This window comes from Hemiscyllium ocellatum, chromosome 11, assembly GCF_020745735.1.
Source record: "Hemiscyllium ocellatum isolate sHemOce1 chromosome 11, sHemOce1.pat.X.cur, whole genome shotgun sequence".
NCBI lineage: Eukaryota > Metazoa > Chordata > Chondrichthyes > Orectolobiformes > Hemiscylliidae > Hemiscyllium > Hemiscyllium ocellatum.
In genome coordinates, this window is record NC_083411.1 from 95,497,909 (window position 1) to 95,514,415 (window position 16,507).

A 16,507-nucleotide genomic window follows, 5' to 3' on the forward strand; every position below is an offset into this window, starting at 1 on the left:
AAATATTTGTGTTTATGTAGAACCTTTCACAACATCAGAACATTCCAAAGACTAAATAACCAATGGAATATGTTTGACATATAATCATTGTTGTAATGTATATAAAACACAAGTGCCACTGTACTATCAGCAAGAATCCAGAAAGAGCAACTTGATAATAACCAGATAATTAGCTTTTAGGTTATTTGTTAAGGATAAATATTAGCCAGGGGCACCAGGAGAATGTTTACATTTTTCTTCAAAAAAAGTCTGTCTGAATTTTTCATTGCCTTGAAGGACAAGTCAGATCAGGTCTCAGTTCAAGTCCTCAATGGAGATGGCCGCCTCGAAACACAACACTTCCTCAGTACTGCACTGGCACAACAGCCTACATTTTGTACCCAGATTTCTAGCATTGGGTTTGAAATTGGCAACCTTCTAACTCTGAAAGAACAACACAGCCACTCAGCCACAGCTGGAAATTATTATGTGACCGAGGTTATAAAATCATTTCCAACACTAATAGTTGAGGCAGTAATAAATGGTTGCATTTCACACGATGCTATATTTCTCATGCTAGTCCCACTCCAACCAAGCCAAACAGCTGATCAAGAGTCTAACCACAATAGGCAGCCATTTTGTACTTGGCAGGAGATTAATTGACATAGGGCATGATTTCAACCTATCTTATAGAGTTGTCAGATAATCTGAATGGTCAGCAGTGTTTTGTTCAAGCAGGAGCTGCTGCTGGGGTTATAGACAGTTCCCATGGAAGAGGAAGTTATAGAGGCCAGACTGTAGAAATTTAAGGGCTAATTGAGGGGTCTGACCTTGTTGAGGTGTGATTCAGACTAATTGCTTTGTTTATCCACTTGCAGCAGGTACAATAATAATGGGAATAAGGCAAGGCATTAAGTAGACCTTGAACAGACCACATAGCTGCAAGGGTGACTGAGCTACCTGACAGCTGTATGTTTCTGTTAAATGGGAAGCTAGCTGTGAATGGTTGGATGGGATAAATGGCATGCAGGCCACATATTGCATTTTACAAACTTTACCCAACCTTAATAATCAACTAGGTAGAGATGGCTGGGTAGGTTATGTGCTGTAGCAGTATGATGTGGGAGTTGGCAGTTCCCATTGCGAGCTGCAGGGACCATATCTGCAGCAAGTGTTGTTTGCTCGAGGAACTTCGGTTCAGGGTTGATGAGGTGGAATCTGGGCTTCAAATACTGCAGCACATCCAGGAGGAGGAGAAGTACCTGGACACTTTGTTTCAGGAGACAGTTACACCTGATTAAGGACTTCAAGTTCAGTCAGTGATCAGGGACAGCAGGGTGTGATTGCATGTGTACCAGGTAGAGGGGTCCTGAATTCAGGAATGAAGGAGGCTCAACCCTTGACCTTGTCCAACAGGTTTGAGGTACTTGCTCCCTATGTGGATGACGAAAAGGTCTCTATGGAGGTTGAACCAGCTGACAACAGCAGTATGGTGCAGGAGACCATTCAAGAGGGAGCAAAAACACAAGTGGTAGTTGTAGGGAACTCTATAATTGGGGGATAGATGGTATCCTTTGTAAGCAGGATCATAAGTCCTGCATGATATGTGCCTGCCTGATGCCAGTGTTCAGGACATCTCTGACCGGCTTGAAAGGATATTGGAGTGGGAGGGCGAGGATCCAGTTGTTGCAGTCCACGTTGGGACAAACAACTTAGGCATGGCTAGGAAGGAGGGCTTGTTTAGGGGATTATCAAGCACTAGGACCAAAACTGAGGAACAGCTCCTCAAGAGTTATAATCTCCAGATTACTACCCGAGTCACATGCAAATTGTCTTAGGGATAAGAAAATTAGGGAAGTAAACACATGGTTAAAGGTATGGTGCGGGAAAGAGAGGTTCCATTTCACAGGGAATTGGCACCAGTTTTGGAAGAGGAGGGATCTTACTGATGGAATGGTCTCCACTTGAACCAATCTTGAACCAATATTTTAGCGAAAGGGATAAATAGGATGGTCACTAGGACTTTAAACTATTGAGTTGGGGGGAAGGGAAGGGAAGGGAAGGGGGAAATGGCAGTAAGTGTAATGGTAAATAGAAAAGGAAGCAGCAGGTTAGCGTGTGCAGGAGGGTTTAACTACATTAAAGACTATGCAACAAGTTAAAAATAAGGAAAACTCAGGAGTTATTATTCATAGAGATGTTAGAATTCAAAAAGAAGGTATGAAAACTAGCAGAAAGACACTGTACCTGAATACTCATTGCATTCGAAACAAGGTAGATCAGTTAATGGCACAAATCATTGCAAATGAGTATAATTTTGTAGCCATTGCGGAGACATGGTTGCAGGATGGTCATGACTGGGAGTTAGATATCCAGGAGTATCAGACTATTTGGAAAGACAGACAGGAAAGTAAGGGAGGTGGTGTAGCTCTGATATTTAAAGACGACAGCAGAGCAGTGTTAGGAGATGATATAAGTTCAATGGAGGATAAGGTTGAATCCATTCGGGTGGAATTTAGAAATTCTAAGAAGAAAAGTCATTGATAGGTATAGTCCGTAGGCCACCAAATCATAGCATCACACTGGGGCAGGCCATAAACAAAGAAATAACTAATGCCTGTAAAAATGGTACAGCAATTATCATAGGGGATTTTAATCTATATGTCAATTAGTCGAACCAGGTTGGTCATGGCAGCCTTGAGGAGGAGTTCATTCAGTGTATCCGCCATAGTTTGCTTGAACAGTATGTAATGGAACTGACAAGGGAGAAAGCTATCCTCAATCTCATCTTATGTAATGAAATAGGAATAATTAATGATCTCATAGTTAGGGATCCTCTTGGAAAGAGTGATCACAATATAGTTGAATTTAGAATACAAATGGACAGTGAGAAGATAAAATCCAATACCAGGATCCTGAACTTAAACAAAGGAGACTACAATAGGATGAGGGAACAGTTGGCTAAAGTAGACTGATTGCAAAGATTATATAGTGGGAGCGTTGATGAACAGTGGAAATCTTTCAAAGTAAGGCAGGTCTTGCTTAACAAATTTGCTGGATTTCATGAAGACATTTTGAGGACAGTGGACAATGGGAACCTAGTAGATGTATTGTACCTAGATATTCAAAAGGAATTAGACAAGGTGCCACACAAAAGGCTACTGCATAAGATAAAGTGCATGGCATAATGGGCAATGTATTAGAATGAATAGAGGATTAGTTAGCTAACAGGAAGCAAAGAATGGGGATAAATGAGTGCTTTTCTGGTTGGTGTTCAGTGATAGTGTGTGCCTTAGGGATCAGTATTGGGACCACAATTGTTTACAATTTACACCGATGATTTGGACATGGGGACCACACGTAGTGTATCTACATTGGTGGGTGACACCAAGGGTTAGTGCTAAAGCAAAGTGCCCAGACGACTACGAAACTTTGCAGAGAGGTATAGATAGTTTAAGTGAATGGGCGAAGATCTGGCAGATTAAGTATAAAGTTGATAAATGTGAAGTCATCCATTTTGGTAGGAATAACAGAAAAAAAGGACTATTTGAACCATTAAAAATGCAGCCTACTGCTTTGGAGAGAGACCTGGGTGTCCTTGTGCATGGATCACAGAAGGCTGGCTTGCAGGTGCAACAGGTAATTTAGAAGGCAAATGTAATGTTGCCCTTCATTGCTAGAGGGATTGAGTTTAAAAGCAGGGAGGTTATATTGTAGTTGTTTAAGGTGCTGGCGAGACGACACCTGGGGTATTGCATGCAGATTTGGTCTCTTTACTTGAGAAAGGATGAACTGGCACTGGAAGGGGCGCAGGGGATAATCACTGGGTTGATTGTGGAATTGAGAGGGTTGGCCTGTGAAGAGAGACTGAGTAGACTGGGATTATACTCATTGGAATTTAGAAGAATGGTGGGGCAGGGGTTGAGGCCGGGGGAGGGGGGGTGGGGGTGGTTGGGGGAGGGGGGTGGATTGGTGGGGGGCAGCTTCCAGAAACAAAATATTATGTAATTATGTAATATTATGTAAATATTAAATCGATAAGATAGCAGCAGGGAGGATGTTTCCACTGGTGGGTGAAACTAGAACATGAGAGCATACCCTCAAAATTAGGGTTGAGAGTCCGTAGAATTCCCTGCTGAGTGAAGTAGTTCAGGCTTCCTCATTGAATGGTTTAAAAGCTAAGTTAGATAATTTTTTGATCAGTAAAGGAATTAAGGGATATAGTGGGAGGGTGGGTAAGTGGAGCTGAGTCCATGAAAAGATCAGCCATGACCTTATTGAATAGTGGAACAGGCTCAAAGGATCAGATGGCCTACTCCTGCTCGTAGTTCTTTTGTTCAATCAGGTGTTCAAAATCTATATCAAAGAGATCATTCAAGATTAGGTTGGAATAGATGGATGAAGGAAAGAGAGATAAAAAGATATTGCAACAGGTAAGATAAACATGATTTAATCTGTTCATTTTCCAGGTAGGCAACTCCAGCACAGATTGGTTGGGCCTACCCAGATTGTTCTAAATGGAAGGGTTTATTTAAACATTTCCAAACTTGATCAAGATTTCTTGAATGTTGGAAAGCTTTCTCTACCTTTATCCTTTTTCTCTTTGGAAAGAGCGTCTTTCTTTCGCAGGAAAGATTTTCTCCTTTTTGGCCCATCTGGAAAGGCAAGATTTTATCAGTTATTAGTAACTGGAAACCATGAACTTCAATAGAGAGAATGCATGGGTGAAAAAACTCTGCGCAATTAAGTAGTTGTTAAAACACAGACTGAATGCATGAATCTAACAGACTGGGAACATTCTGAATTAGATGAGCTTTCCTCAGATGTTTAGAATTTTCTGGAGACGTATAAAATGTAAAACTTCAGAACTTCCTGACAACCACAGCAAAGAAAAAAAACAATTACCCAAGTTGAATTCCTCCCCAAGAGAATGTTCATAATTAAAATCCACATGAAAATTGTTTCCAGTCAGGTCAGATTTTAAAGCTAAAATTTGGACACATTCCAAGAACTAATTAAAACAAAATAGAAACTTGTACTTGGCAGATTCTTTTGCTCTCCCTACAGAAATTATTGACATTTTTCAACAACTTTCAACATATTTTGACATTATTCACTTTTGAAGCTTTCATTCACTCTTAAGAACAATCATGTGTGCTTCACTGAATCACATTTACACTGAAATGCAATCTTTAAGCTACCTGTTGATATTAATTGCACTGAAGAGCTACAATGTAAATATAACCTGACATCGCAAGTGGTAATCAATTGGCATATCTGTCATTAATTAATATTGAATGCAATACTAAATTTTTGTGCTTAGCATCATTTGATTTTACTACAGAGCTATAAACTTGACCACATGAGAAGCTAAGATTTACACAAGCTGCACACCTGTAAAATACTGAGCTGTGGATCTTTCTTAGTTGTGATTGTTATATCATGTACCGTGTAAACATTTTAACAGGCAGTGTGCAGATCATGTGGCGGGATTATGAATTAACAGTTCCCTTTTCAATTATCTGATTTGTTTATACAGGTGGCAATGAGTACATCTTATGAAACTTCCCTTTGTTAATGGTTCTACTATCAGTACCATCCTTTCCCTATCTCTCAACACCCAAGGCAAATTATCCAGTCTAACTTACTGTTAACCTCTCAGAAGGAGAAAAGTGATTTGAATCAGTGATTTAGTGTGCTTTTTTGTATAGTGTCATCCTGTCATACAGCATGGAAACAGGCTCTTGGACCCACCTCATCTAAGCCAACCAGGTTTTTGAAACGGAATGAGTCTTTTTTACCTGCATTTGACCCTTGTTCCTCTGCTGAAAAATACCTCAAGTTTATCTGAAGAGGGCCAGAAAGGTCCTGCAAAAGTCATGAAAAATGCTAGCTATTTGTGAGAGTCTACTTTGGAATTCATGCCTTAGAATTAATATCCGACGGGCAGAATTCACAGGCATCAACAGATCGTTTTGTCAGTACATGCTTTAGGCAAGGGCAATGGATATGATGCTTCAAAGGTTGAATTGTCAGATAACAGAGCCTCAATGCCTATTGAAGCATTCCAAAAGAAAACTTACAAGAGAAAAATGAAAGGTCACGTCATCACTAACGGATGACTGAAAATATGAAGCTGTTGCAGCCAGCTATCAGTATCAACATCTATTAGGAGCAGCAAACATTGACAATTGACCCTGTTTCAGGACACAAACTGCAAGGAAACTGTGTGCCAAATGCAATCTAATCGCACCAATAGCCAGGCTATCTCATATTCCAAGATGTGTGCAAGCTATGCAGTAGAAAAGGACACTGGAGTCATGTATGGATCGGAAAATTCCGGTCATGAGCAATTCGCAATGGAACCCAATCACACACTGTTGGAAATGGTTGGCCAAGAACCACAGGGAAGCGCATCAAGACTACACTGACTTCGGGTAAAAATCCAGGAATACGACTATGTCTGTGACAAACCTGGTACAAAAATGGTCATCTCAGCAGACCAGATTGCCTAAAAATGAAAAAAGGTGGGGCCATTCAACTGGATGCTCTAGTGGAGGTGAGATGGTGCTGAACAACAGTGACTTTGGTTCCAGCAGCAGCGTGGTGAAGGGGATTTTGTGCCTGGTCACCAACGCCATGGAGGAGCACTTAACAAGATGGACTGTAAAGCTGAACACTTGTTCTTTACTGTTTTGATTTTATATTCTACGTTTTGGTTTATAATTCTGAGTTTTAAGAAGGCACTGGAGAGTGGTGACACTATGCAACACTTCTCAATGAATTTTGTAACAAAGTACATCTGACGATAATTAAATCAAATCAAATCAAACTGGATCTATAAACCAAGAGCATGGACATCAAAGTAGATATGCTTAAAATTGATCTTTACATATTACATACATATAAATGTGACCAGCTTCAAACGGAACCAAGTAATCACACAGAACTGAAGGCAGTGTGGAAAAGTTATCATTATATGACCTGACACAATGAAAAAAGGTGCTAGACACTCTCTGAAGTTTTTGGCCCTAGAGAGATGAACTCAGTATCTCAGCAGATGTTACCTTGAAGAAAAAGAAGTACTTATGCTTAAAACTCTCCACCAGGAGATACTGGCACAATGATCTCAACTTAACGTGGACACAGTGGGATGAGAAGACTAGCATGTGATACAGTCTATCAGTCAGGGATTAATGGTGTTTGTTGAACTGTTAATGAAGATCGCTGGAGCAGGTAGGAGCCACCAACCACAACACCACAGAGAATCTCTATACCGCATGAGATTCTGTCAGTTCCTGGGTTCAAAATTGTCACTGATCTATTTACAGTGAATGGAGAGGACTTAATTTTATTCACTGATTACTTATCCAAACTTCTAAATGTCAGACATGCAAAGACAATACGAGTGTGTCCAAGGGAGACAAACTAAGTGCCATATTCAGCACCTGAAGAAATAATTTCAGACAATGGGCCAGAAAATACAAACGGGGTATTTGAACAAAAGAAGGCATGAACTTTATGACATCCTCACAACATTACATTAGTTCAAATGATCTCACTGAGTGAATGGCTTGCTCAATTATGTCATTCATCCTGAACTGTAGGACAACAGTACACATTCTGTGTGTCTCAATGTTACATCTCAATGCTATAACTCTCGTGGGGTGGGGGGGAAGGTAGCTATGAAGGCAATAGGTAGATGCAGTGGGTGGGATGGGGGGGTGGTGATGGTGATGGGTCGGAGGAGAGAGTGGAGCAGATAGGTGGGAAGGAAGGTGGAAAGTAAGACAGTTCAAGAGGGTGGTGCTGAGTTGGAGGATTGGCTCTGGGGTGAGGTGAGGGGAGACGGGGAAGTCCTGGGCCTCCTCCACTGCCAAATCCAAGCCACATAACGCCTGGAGGAAGAACACCTCACCTCAGCTTCGGGACTCTTTAACCACATGGCATCAATGTTGATTTTACCAGTTTCCTCATCTCTCCTCCACCCCCACCCCCACCCACTTCACCCCAGTTCCAAACCTCCAACTTGGCACCGCCCTCTTGAACAGTCCTACCTGTCCATCTTCCTTCCCACCTATCCGCTCCGCCTTCCGCTTCAACCTATCACTATTACCCTGCAACTGCATCTGCCCATCGCCTTATGCCTAAAACATCAACTCTCCTGCTCCTCGGATGCCACTTGAACTGCCGTGCTTTTTGAGTGCCACACTTTTTGACTGTGACCACTAGCATCTGCGTTCCTCACTTTCTCCTAATGTAGAGGGGGAAACAGAGCCAGTTACAGGAGGTGTATAATACACAGATATAGTAAAGAGAAAACATAAAATAATGCACCCAAATTAGAAAGTAAAGTCACTATACACTTACCAAACTACTGGGTTAAGCTCTCATTAGAGAAAGATGACTAGTGGAGATTTAACCTGAGGGTCACCACATCTTGTGTAAGGAGATAGATTGAAAAGGAATGCCCTTCAGGGTAACCTCAGCCAAGGTGGGAATTGAACCCACACTATATCACAAACTAGCCAAAAGGGTAATAGAATGTCAGGCCAATATGGGAAGAGTGACCCTGGCACCTGACCAGTTAGGGGACTGGGTGTGAGGTGACAGTAAAAGTGGTGGTATTTGAGTTGGCAGAGCTCCCCCAGTCTCACCCATACTACGAAACAGGGTTTCTCCTCAATCTTTCACTGTCTTGCTCCGAACGACTTGTGTTGTCTTCCCAATCCACTCTGATCTCTTCTTCTGTCCTAAGCAGTCTGTGTAATGAATTTCCCCAATATCTCATATTCTCCATCCCATCCGATGAAATCCTTATATCACCTCTTGTTTCTCTTGGATTATTCCTCTGATTTTCCACTAATATTGCACTTATCCCAGAACAATATTCTCTGCAATTTCCTTATTTCTCTTGCTAAAACATTGTACAACAGCAGCATACTGATGGAGTGGTAGTCTCTGTGGTTGTAGTGTATATCTCTAATAAGTGTTAAATGTGAAATCCACAGTGCAGTCAATGGCACCCTATGTTGTTGAGAGTCGTGCTAGCCTGGCAAAGCCGTATGTTCACTCCGATTCTTCCCCTGATTGTGAAGTGGATTGTGAAGCCTGTTCTCTAGAGGATAGGATGCAGCAATCCACTGGTACACTCTGAAATGTTAGCAATGTCACCAGGTATTATGTGGCAAGAAGTGAACACTAACGGTTAAAAAGGTGATAGCAGCATGGCTGTTATTAAAAGTCCTTTGCCTAACAGTCAACCATAGAATTGAAATTCACAACCACAACCAACATTGCATAAATCTGGACTGAAGCACAGTGAATACTTTACCATTCTCTTGATTTTAAAACAACAACAAAATGGCAATTTAATTTTAAACTAAACCAATATCAACCAAGTTCCCACACTGTCAACTTCCAGTGGGCTCCCATGACGTTCCTGCATTCATCCTTCCCAATTATTGTGCATGAAGAATTGAACTGATAATGTTGGAGTTGCTGGCTTCTGTAGTGCTGGCACCAGTAGTGTGTTATGGAACCAAATCTTACAACCAGTATTTCTTGATAGTAATCTTTCCACTGGCTAGCAAACAACTAGGGAGTCATTAAAAAAAAAATTCTCCATAATTGTTCCATTTTCCACTGGCTGTTCCTTACAATTTCTCTGAGTCGAAGTAGCCCTTCTCGCCTTCCAGTGTGTCACTATGTTATACATATGTAAAGATTTCTGTCAATGTCAGTTCATGCAGTTAGGGCACACACTTTTTTTTATTTAATTCAGAGCATTATGAAATAGCTCATTGAGCGCCACAGTCTATTTCAACAATTCATTCAAATTTCAGATTGTACAACGTGAGGCACAGACTAAGTTGAAAGCTCTATTGAAATCTTGAAATTAATTTCAATACTTTAGCAAGTATAAAGTGTCTGGCTTCTAAGATTAGAGAATAAATAAATAACAGTGAACTGAATTAAGGCAAGCAGAGTTTGCAGATGTATTGTCCAATTTTCTCCAGAAATCAGCAAGCTCAATTTCCTTCTTATTGCAAACAGAGGCAATACATTGTTTTCTAATTTTTCTAAACTTTTGATCTTCATTTATAACATACTTTTTAAATTCTAAAAAAATCCACAAGGCAGTTCCTTGAAATATAATTAAGTTGATACAATGAACACAGAAGATAAACTGAATCAAGATACAGTGATTAGAAATTCCAAGTTTTAATTTAGAATTCGGAAGTCTGTTAGATTGAGGGAAATAAAACATTAACCATTGAGTTCTGGGAAAAAAAGTGGGTGATGAGGGAAGGCATATTTCTGACTAAATAATAACTTTTGCAGAAACTCAGCTGATCTGTGGAGAGAAAGAGACCTTTACAGAACTACCATTTTGCGTTTTTTTAGCACTTTGTTTTTTTTTCACATATCCAGCATCTGAAGTATTTTGCTTGTATTCATATCTTTATGTTTATGCCTACTTGCTGTGAGGAGGTGATGAAGGTGAACTGCAGATGAACTGCAGAAATCTATGTGGTAACTTTGTTGGGAAGGGATTTCTATTCGATTAATGTACAGTGTTATCAGATTTGTGATCTTGCTCATATCAGGAGGGTGTGTGACATGAAGGGGAATTTGGAAGAACGTTGACCTTGTGATAACACTCATGTTATCCTTCTCAGTAGAAGAGATCCTAGGAAATGTAAGTGAATTATCACAGTGCATCCTATAGGTGGTTTATCCCACAGCCACAGTGTACCAATAGTACAGAGTGTAGATTGAATCCAATGCAGAGGTGCAACCAAAACAATCACTCTATCCTGAATGATTTCAGGTATCAATCTGCTGTTGTGGGTACATTTGTCCAAGTGAGTGCTGAAAATTCCATTAAATCCTTAACATGAGTTTGGCAGTTGATAAAGATGTCTTGTTAGTGACACACACAGTTTAGAGCCTCTGTCCAGCTTGAGTAACCACAATGTTGATGTGGCTGGTTTACTTAAGCTTCTGGTTAATGATTACTGTAGCCCCCATGTCCCTTACAGTCATTTCAAGGCATTGACAATGATGCTAACAACAATCTGCAGAGATGATTGGACTTCCTTCCTTGGAAGTAGGAGACTTTAAATATAGTAAGAATTCCTGGAGATGAAGAATAAACAGCACTGTGGATTTGGAACAGTAATGCACATAGACTAGTATTGCTCATCAAAACTGAAGAATTTCAAATATTTTAAATATAAAATAACCAAAATGAAGGCTTTATGCTAAAATAAATCTTATTAATAATATTCGGGCATCAGATATCATTAAATAATGGAGGGAAATCTTTCCCCTCAATACTAAATCAACAGTGAGTTTAGTGTTTGGCAGCATTGTCTTAGCTGAATCTGTACAAATTCCTGAGGTGAACTCTGATTAGCCTTGTGAGCTACGTTAAATTCAACCTGTTGTCTGCCAGTTCGTGGTACACAAACAAAATGTAGATTAAAATTGACTGTACTTCTAAGCAATATTGAAAGCTTTGTGAATTGGATGTTTCGAAAAGGTTAAAATGACTGAGCTTTTCCAAAGGCTGTATGAAACAAAATAAACAACTGGTTAAATGAAAAGGCGAATTTGATGTAGCCATGTGAAATCGCCTTGAAATCAGAATGTGGCTGTTTCCAAACAGATCATCTGGCATCTGTAATTAATTGCAAATGGAAGCATGTGAGACAAAAGCAGTAGGGTTAGTGAGAATGTTATCCTCCTGGGAGACAACGCATTCAGGGTCAATTTCTCATGACTGTAGGTCAGGCCTGTTTATTTCCAATGTGCTTTGATGCCAAAATGTCACTCTAAAAGAAACAGAATGGAAGGAAATGTAATTGTTACATTTTCTGAAAAAAGCATTGAGCAGTGACATTGGAACATTGAAGGTGACATGTTTGGAATGAGACATGAAAAGCAGGTCCTGTCTGCTCTATCTTGAAGGGGTAATATTTGGAAGAGGCTCATGGAAGCTTTCTAGGTCCCTTGCCAAAATTTATTTCTCTTATATATATTATCTGTGCATTGTCATGTTTCTATATGTGGGATCTGGCTGTATAGAAACTGGAAGACTGATGACAGTATAAAAGTATTCCAGAAAGAATGATTTGGAACATCCTGAGTTCACATAAAGATGTTCATTCATCTGAATGCAAGCTCTTCCTTCATTCTTTTGTTTCCTTTTTCCCCTAAATGATATTGGATGAAATCGTTTTGACCTCCATGACTCCTCATTCCGAGAAGGTCTATCTCATTTGGGGCACATGTCAACAAGACCTGCAACACCACTGAAGTGGTACTGGCTGCTGCTAGTACTCCACCTACAGGAGGCCTTAGAATCAAGAGTGACCAGGAGTAGGTGGGCAGGGGTTGATTGGGGAAGCATTACCAGAAAAGGAAGTTGGGTGGTTATCGATGGATTTCTCTCAACCCCAATACTGATATGGCCAATGACTGAGTGCTTCCGAACAAGGTTCATGTACTTCCATACCAGGACCTCATACGGAAACACACTACAGCTTGTAAGTTTGCTCGCTGAACTGGTAGGTTTGTTCTCAGATGTTTCATCACCATAACATCATCAGAGAGCCTCTGGTGAAGCACTGGCACTTGCTTTCTATTTATATGTTTTGGTCTCTCGAGGTGGGTAACATCATTTCCGGTTCTTTTTCTCAGAGGTTGGTAAATGGTGTCCAAATCAATGTATTTATTGATGGAGTTCTGGTTTGAATGCTAGGCCTCTAGGAATTCCCATGCGTGTCTCTGTTTAGCCTGTCCTAGGGTGGATGTGTTGTCCCAGTCAAAGTGGTGTTCTTCTTCATCTGTGTTTAAGGATACTATTGATAGGTGGAGATGTCTTTTGGTGGCTATTTGGTGCTCGTGTATCTTGGTGGCGAGTTTCCTGCTTGTCTGTCCAATGTAGTGTTTGTTGCAAAGAAAAAGGACATGACCAGCTATCACTAATATTCTTACACACAGCCGAAGAAAGACACCACTGGGCCAACACATCCATCCTAGTACAGGCTAAACAGAGACATGTGCAGGAATTCCTAGAAGCCTGGTATTCAAACTGGAACTCCATCAATAAACACATTGATTTGGACCTGATTTACCAACCTGTGAGAAAAAGAACTGTAAATGATATCACCCACCTTAACAGACCAAGATACATTAAAAGAAGGCAGGATAGAACACCAGCACTTTAACGGAGGCTTACTGATGATGTTATGGCAATGAAATGTCTGAGAACAAACCTAGCAGCTCAGCGAGCAAACTTACAACCTGAACCTCAACCCGAGCTGCAAACCTTTTTAAAAATCAGAACACGCTACGTTTAGCATGTAGAGCTCTCCACATGAAAAGACCCCTACCCATTAATACAAACGATTGTGAGTTGAGGCTCTTTTGTAACCATGTGAAGAAAAGTCAAACCCATCTAAAATGCAGCTTAAGTTGACTGGAATTCAGTCACAGATGAGCAATTTGAAATACAGAAGGAAGAATAAAAATTAGAAAGCCTACACTTGAAAGAGGAAGATAATTGCTTGCACTTGTATCCCAGGAAAAGATTTTGGCATTGGAGGGCACAAATAAAGAAACAAAAAGAGAATGTCAAACAGAAAGACATCAGATAGCATGAACTGACTAAAGAAAACCTCAGTTTATATGTTTCAAGGAATTCAATAGAAATGTAAGTATAGATAATAGAATGATGTTCATTTCCAGTATATTTTCATTGTCATAATATGGGATGTAATAGCTGATTGCTGGAAGTGGAACAGTAAAATAATACAAGTTACAGGGACATATAAGTATACTTCAGATGATACGTTCATAGTAAAATAAATGGAGCTTAAAACAATAACAGTGGTGCATATTGGAATGTGTTCCCATAGAACTGAGGACAAAATCTAATCAGGCTCAGAATGACAGGGGCTCTAATGAAATGGGTGGTCGAATCGTGGAAGATGGTCATCTCCATATTCGGATCATCTTGCTGCAACCTTCCTATTTTGCCGAAGCACCTGGTGAAGTCCCAATTGAATCTGTTCATTGCTGGTAAAACAGCTTGTTAATATTGTAATGCACCATGGGTTGCAATGTTACCAAGCCCACCATGCAAATTAGTTACTGGGAAAACTGGCCATGGTGAATTCAACTCCACCTCTATAGCATCCCTCATGTTCAATTCTTCCTCATCTTATCATGGGGTTCTGAAAAGATTTACAAGGATATTGACAGGGTTGGAAGATCTGAGCTACAGAGGAGAGGCTGAACAGGCTGGGGCTGTTTTTCCTGGAGCGCCGGAGGCTGAGGGGTGACCTTACAGAGGTTTACAAAATTATGAGGGGCATGGATAGGGTAAATAGGCAAATGGGGTCAGGGAGTCCAGAACTAGAGGGCATAGGTTTAGGGTGAGAGGGGAAAGATATAAAAGAGACCTAAGGGGCAACATTTTCACACAGAGAGTGGTAGGTGTATGGAATGAGTTGCCAGAGGATGTGGTGGAGGTTGGATGGGGCATTTGGATGGGTATATGTATTGGAAGGGTTTGGAGGGATATGGGCCGGGTGCTGGCAGGTGGAACTAGATTGGGTTGAGATATTTGGTCGGCATGGACAGGTTGGGCCAAAGGGTCTGTTTCCATGCTGTACGCTCTATGACTCTATGTGCTGTTCCCAGAACAAATCTTGACGCAGCAGATATTAGGCTATAGGCTGGCATGCCTTACGCCAGAGTTGATAAAGTGTGGCGCAGGAAAGAACTCAGCAGGTCAGGCAGCATCTGAGCAGCAAGAGAGTTGATATTTTGGGATTAACCCTTCATGAGGACCGACGCAGTTGGAAGGGGCTGCGAAATAAATAAGGAGAGGAGGTGTACGGCTAGGGGAATGACGATAAATGGATATAGGTTGGAGGTGATTGTGATAGGTCAGTGGGAAGTGTGGAACAGATAGGTGGAAAGGAAGATGGACAGGTAGGTCAGGTTAAGAGGACAGAGCCAAGTCGAGGGTTGCACCTGGGATGGGGTGGGGGATGAGGGGAGATATGAAAACTGGTGAATTCTATGTTAAGGCCGTGTGGTTGTGGGCTTTCGAGGTATATGTGTTCCTCCTCCAGTTTGCGTGTGACCTTGTTTAGGTATTGGAGGAGGCCCAGATAGACATGTCATCGGTGGAGTTGAAATGGATGGCTACAGGAAGGTGGGGTTGGTTAGTGCATATGGACCAGGGATGTTCCCTGAACTGTTCTGTGAGTTTGTGCTCGGTCACATTTTATCAACTCTGACTTCTCCATCATCTGTAGTCCTCACTTTCCCCTATGCCTTACACCAGCACCATCTTTGAAAGTGGCTGTGCACCTGGACAAATGTTGGCATTCCATCATTGCCCCTCACTGTCAATATCATGGCCTTGCAGCCACAGAGCCTGTCTGCCCACAGTACATGGTCGATATTACCATTCACATTCCAATCTATTCTCTCATCCCAGTCACGGTTTACATATTATACCATACATTTTATCTGTACTTAACTACATCCCATCTGAACAATCTCTAACTCAGTGATACTCTGTCCCTAATGCCCACTAGAAACCTACATCTTTTCATTAGACAACAGGGGAACATCACACATAGGCAAGCAATCTGACAATTCCAAGTATGTGTTTTATTTACAGAAAGCAAATGCAAATACAACAATCAATCGAGGCTGAAGGTCTCCCCCAGGTGGCAAACTGGATTTTGACATCATAACCAACAATACACAATTGTCAGGTGGTTGTACAATAGTTCCATGAGTCAAGGTCACAGTAGACAGCCCTTGTCCCAAGTAGCTAACCTTATAGAGCACCTGAAACCTCAAATGTACCAGGCACACGCGAGTTCTCCGGGATGCAGGAATCATTGCTTCTGCCAATGTAGAGGGCACACATGTTCAGGGCATGGTGATAGTGATCATAATCACTTTTACATTAATGAAATAGAACTTCTTCCTATTAATTAATTCTACAGTGTAGTGATGCTGTCCTCTCAGAAGCACATGTATGCAATCGATGGCACTCTGCACCTGGAGGAACTGAGCTATGTTCCTGTATCTTATTGCCTGAGCTGAAGGACTGACCTCGTTACAGGGCAACAAGATGAAATATTGTGCCTTTGCTCAGATGTATCAGTCAAAGTCCTGATCCATTAGTGGGTTCATGACTCAGAGATCCCATATAGGTCACCCTTCACTCTCTAGAAGGAGCAAGTGGCATAGAAGTTCAGAGTAGTACTCACCTTTACAACCACCAGGAGAGGATAGGCTCATGCTCCTGCAGCCAGTACAGATCCATAACAGTTGCCCTGGATGTGTGGTTGGCACTGAGGCTCCCCTATCACCAGGAAATGAAGTCAGGGCTAGAATACTCTGCCTTGCGTGGATCCCAGGCATTCCGAGGGGCCCTCTGGCCAAGATCACTCCCTGATCTGGCTGGGTCTGTACTTCATGGAATTTA

At 41.2% G+C, this 16,507-nt stretch overlaps 1 protein-coding gene across 2 annotated transcripts in view; it reads right to left on the bottom strand.

The window, feature by feature from the left end:
• arhgap36 (Rho GTPase activating protein 36) overlaps positions 1 to 16,507 on the bottom strand; it is a 230,383-nt gene that overhangs the window by 51,930 nt on the left and 161,946 nt on the right. For both annotated transcript variants that reach the window (XM_060832279.1, XM_060832280.1), the window contains exon 3: positions 4,566 to 4,634. In XM_060832279.1, the coding sequence (XP_060688262.1) occupies positions 4,566 to 4,634 (69 nt within the window). The remainder of the gene's footprint in view (positions 1 to 4,565; positions 4,635 to 16,507) is intronic.